The sequence below is a fragment of the Oratosquilla oratoria genome, chromosome 7 (genome assembly GCF_046742065.1).
Source record: "Oratosquilla oratoria isolate Oo_2021 chromosome 7, ASM4674206v1, whole genome shotgun sequence".
NCBI lineage: Eukaryota > Metazoa > Arthropoda > Malacostraca > Stomatopoda > Squillidae > Oratosquilla > Oratosquilla oratoria.
The window spans coordinates 81595931-81600930 of NC_134783.1; the positions used below are offsets into that span (position 1 = coordinate 81595931).

The following is a 5000-nucleotide window of genomic DNA, read 5'->3' on the forward strand; positions in this document are numbered from 1 at the left end:
TTTTGTGCATCCAATGATGCCAAGATTTCATCAGCTATATTGACCCACAAAATATCTATAAATCCTTCAGTAGAGCGGAGGGAATATGTTCTAGGTATGTAAGGGGAAATGATGTCATGAAGCCATTTAGAAACATGGTCGGAAGGGGTGGAAATTGCCACCCTACAAGTGAGAACAATAAAATCCGCGTTCTACCATTATCATTGCAACCAGTGACGACCTTAGCAGGCTACAATTGCTTGAAGCATTAGAGACAAAGCACCAGTTATCAATATCCAATCTAATATGAATTCTAGTATCCCATTGTTTTTCTCACGGTCTAGAAACCCCAACTTACCCCCTCCTCCTCCCCTTACATCTCCACCTCCCCCTTTTCTTCCTCCTCCTCCCTTTCTTCCTCCGGCTCTTCCCCCTCCAGTAACTATATATATACTGTATGTATATTATATATATATATGTATATATATATATATACATACAGTATATATATATATATATGTATATATACAGTATATATATATATATATATATATATATATATATATATATACCTGTATATATATGTATATATATATCCTGTATGCATATACATAAATATATGTATATATATATATATATGTATACATACATATATGTATACATATATATATAAATATGAATATATATATAAATATAAATATGAATATATATATATATATATACATATATATATATGTATGTATATATATATATATATATATATATATATATATATATATATACATGTATGTATATGTATATGTACATGTAAATGTATATGTATCTATGTATATAGCCATGTACGTATATATATATATATATATATATGTATATGTGTGTATATTTATATATACATGTATATATATATACCTGTATATATATATATATATATAATATGTATATATATATATATATATGTATATATAATGTGTGTTTGTTTGTGTGTGTGTATACACATACACACGTATATATATATACATTATATATATACATATATATATACATATATATATGTATATATATATGAAACAACAAAGTGAGGATGACGAGAAAATAATCAAACTAACCTCTTTCTTCTAGAACTTTTTTATCATCTTCCATTTCAATTTCTTCTTCACCAGTTCTTACATATTCTTCTCCAACGCATTCTGTTAGATTACTGAAGCTGCAAAGAGATGATTTATCCAAATAATTTGAAGTATTAATCTGCTCAACGAAAGAAGCCTCCCTATTCTCCTCAGCAGGTCTGGTTGCAGAGGTCTTTAGAGTATTTCGATCAGAAGACGATTTTCTTTCGGTTGTCGTCGATATGCCAGAATTTATCTCTGAGTAAGAACTGGTGTACACGGTCGCAGTTGTGGATGAGCTGGGTTCAGTTGTTCCTGTACCACTTGATGAGGTTGTATTTGAGGATGAGTTACGCTTAGGGGACTTTATTGTAACTAATAGGTGAGGTGGAGCGATGCCTAAGGAAAATCTTGGACCGGGATTAACAGTCTGGATTGACACATTGTTTTGTGAGGTCATTCGGTCGAGACCGGCTGATGCCGTGACTAATGATGGAGGTAAAGGTGTCGCTCTTGAGGTCGACGGGGTGTCAGAGGACACTTCCGTGGATGAAAAATTCAGCGAGGAAGCCTCCTCCCCCGTTGTGGAATGAAAGGGTTGATTAATGGTTGTCACCCCCTCATTCCCTTCGAAACCGCCTGGATTTTTGCTTCCGGGTGTAGACTCAGAAGCTTTATTTAGGGTCACAGGTCTATGTAACTTAATGTCCACAAGGTTGACTGATGAGAGGTTAGCTTTTGGGATATATTTGTCGTTATTCTCTGTTTGTTTGATCCTCAGGTCATAGTCTTCTACATCGGAAATGCTTGTGTCCGTATTCAGTGTCGTGGATATTTCCTCATATATCGGACCGTTGATATCAATCTTTAATGTCGGCGTTGTAGAAATTCGGTCGTTATTATTCCTTATCTGGGGAGATTCCCTGCCTATGTTGACATCTTTTGTCAAGGACATTTTGTCCCTTGCTATGTTGAAACTACCTTTTTGCGTGACATGTTGATCTTGTTCTTTGGTGACAGTTGTAGATGGAAGGGTCTGGACATCTTTAACAGTTTCTGGGTCATTTCCCGCTGGAACAACGGTTCTCCACTGAAGCTGTGGTAAAGAAACTGTGCTCACTGCTTGTTGGTCTTTGGCAGACAAAGGGTCGTGCATCATTTTCTGAAGTGGTACGAAATTCTGTGACATTTGCAGAAGGGCCATTAGCGCTGAACTCTCCTTACTCTTCAGGTCGACAATTTCCCCTGGAGAATCTAAAATAACATGAATTGCCTTTCCTTGAATCTGAGGATATTCTGTTACATTTTTGTTGTGAGATTTGGTCGGATGATTGCTCGATGATGTGCTCGAGGTGTCGTGAGAAGGTCGCCATAATGCCATGACAAGGTTCCACGGGCCGGGACTGTAATCGACTTTGGACTCCATGCCTGAAACTAAATATGAAAAGGAGATATTAAAATTCAGTTTAACGTCGCGAACTCCCTCTATCAGGAGGCTAGTACGGTGCCCCTTATAAAGGACTCTGTTGCCTGGAGTTTAATGAACCATACCCTTGGTCCAATTCACTGGCGACAGGGTTCAAAGTACCGTCACCATGACCTCCGTCGCAAGTAGCGACGCTCTAGCCCGTTCAGCTAGCGAGCATCCCATTTAGAACTGTATGATATCTAATTTCTGACATCTACGATTATGTAACATTTTACAGATAGGAATTCGTGCACACATAATATATTACATTGTAGGACCTCGCTGGCAGGAGGCCTTGCAGTTCACGGCGAAGGCAGATGCATGATAATAATTATTCAGTTAGAGTGTAACTATACAGATAGATAGATAAACACGGTCAAATAAATAAATGAATAAATTTATTTGTAAATAACTAAAATGATAGATACATATAGTAAGTCCAGGTCAGTCTGTCGTGGTACTGGGTCGACGCGACCTTATCGGGTTGGCCATGTGACATGCTGAACTTGGAAATCCCTACAGACTTGCTAAGAATTCTTATAATCTACATTTCTTTTATCATTTGGATGTACCGGCTGTTACACCTAAGACTAAATACTCGAGAAGGTTAATTTAAAAAAGGCATTTACCTGCAAGACCATCTCGAAGTCGAAACAGAAGTATCAGGAGTACAGCATACGCAGCTTTCGCCATCCTGGAAAGGAGTTGGCATTCTTAGTATCGATTATAAAAAAAAAAAAAAAAAAAAAAAAAAAAAAAAAAAAGACCAAAAGAGGTGAGGGTCATCTTATTAAAAAATAAACCATACAACGGGTGTCATCCCCGACTGTTCTCCCCTCCTCTTGTTTTTGCTGTCATGGTTTTCTCTCCCCTTAACTTCTCTCTACTCTTTAGCTACAACAACAACACCAATGAAAACAGTGATGATGTCATAATCATTTACCTAATGACCTTAATTGTAGTAATAATGTAGCTGTTGACTTGATATTAAGAAATCGTATGGTTTTATTTCCTAAGAACAATCATTATACAAATAGGCCTTTTCTGTTTTTTTTTCTATATGTGTAGTTATGAATTGCACCCAAATGCCTCTGCTACGCCCCAATTAATAAAAGAAATATATATATTTTTTCTTATGCATTTTTTCGAGTCTGATGGGGGACGAATATAGCAGCATTTTACAAAATCAAACTTCATTATAGATAACTGGAACAAAACCATGAAAATAGTATTTGATAAAAGGCAAGCAAACGACTTCATATCATCATCAACTCGTGATGTGCAATGGAAATAAGTATTCTCTTTCTTTACAAGGTTATCACAATGGGCTATTTTTCCTCACACATCCTACTTCCAACTTTCATTTGAATAATTAGAACTTGATTTCGTTTACAGAGATCTAGACTTCTCTAAGAACATTTCAACAGTGCGAATATGTCCAAAATTCCTTTAGGCTTGCAATCTCTTCGTTGATCATTCAGCGTTGCTATATATGACGGATATAACAGGTTGTCAGGAAAATTCTGAGAGCTTTTGACATGCAAGAAAAGGATACAAATTAAAGATGATCTAATAAATTTCATTCAGTGAAATAACTTCCATTATTATCAATAACCTTTGTCCGTCTCTCATGTGTTTTAACACCCTCTAAATCAATTTTTTTTCCATGCAATGAGTTCTGCAGAGACAAGAATAAGTGGTAATCAGATGGAGCAATATCAGGGGAATATGCTGGATGGGGTAAGAGATTCTAGCCGAGTTCATGCAGCTGTATCCGGGTAGCCAAAGACGCATGTGGTCTAGCATTATCTTGTTGAAACACCACCCACTTCCTATTGGTAAGCTCTGGCCCTATTGTCTTGATTTCTTTTATCCAAATTTGTCAACTGGGTACAGCACACAACCGAATTAATGGTTTGGTTTTGTGGAAGAATCTCATAGTAAATAATGCCTTTACAATCCCCCAAAACACAAAGCATGGCTTTTTTGACATGGATGTCCTTGTTTAGTTGCTGTTTTGGAGACTGATTACGCAGACACCATGATCTTTTCCACACTACATTATCATAAACAATCCACTTTTCATCTCCGGTCACAAGGGTCTTCAAAAATGGCCTAGATTCATTCCGTTTCAAAAGCATATCACAAATGGAATACCCGTCTAAGCAATTCTGTTCAGAGAGTTTGTGAGGGACCCAAATATTATAGCGGGAAATGTATCCCAGTGACACTAGAATGCTAGATGTTCATGAACTGTACTTTTGGAAAGTTTTACCTCCTTTGCAAGTTCTCTAGTTGTAATATCTGGCCTTTCATTAATTTTCGTTGTCAAAACATCTTTATCCAATTTTGGAGGTCTCCCATTCCGATGTTTATCTTCCAAGCTAAAGTTTCCAGTTTTAAATTGAGCAAACCACCTTTGAACTGTTGTATCACCTATAGCATCA

The 5000-nt window shown here is 36.5% G+C and overlaps 1 protein-coding gene across 2 annotated transcripts in view; it reads right to left on the bottom strand.

Moving 5' to 3' along the window:
* Window positions 1–5000, bottom strand: part of LOC143027232 (endothelin-converting enzyme homolog) — a 198621-nt gene that overhangs the window by 43132 nt on the left and 150489 nt on the right. For both annotated transcript variants that reach the window (XM_076188453.1, XM_076188454.1), the window contains exons 2-3: window positions 3183–3247; window positions 1086–2519 (exon numbers count right to left, since the gene is read on the bottom strand). In XM_076188453.1, the coding sequence (XP_076044568.1) occupies window positions 1086–2519; window positions 3183–3246 (1498 nt within the window). In that variant the 5' untranslated portion in view covers window position 3247. The remainder of the gene's footprint in view (window positions 1–1085; window positions 2520–3182; window positions 3248–5000) is intronic.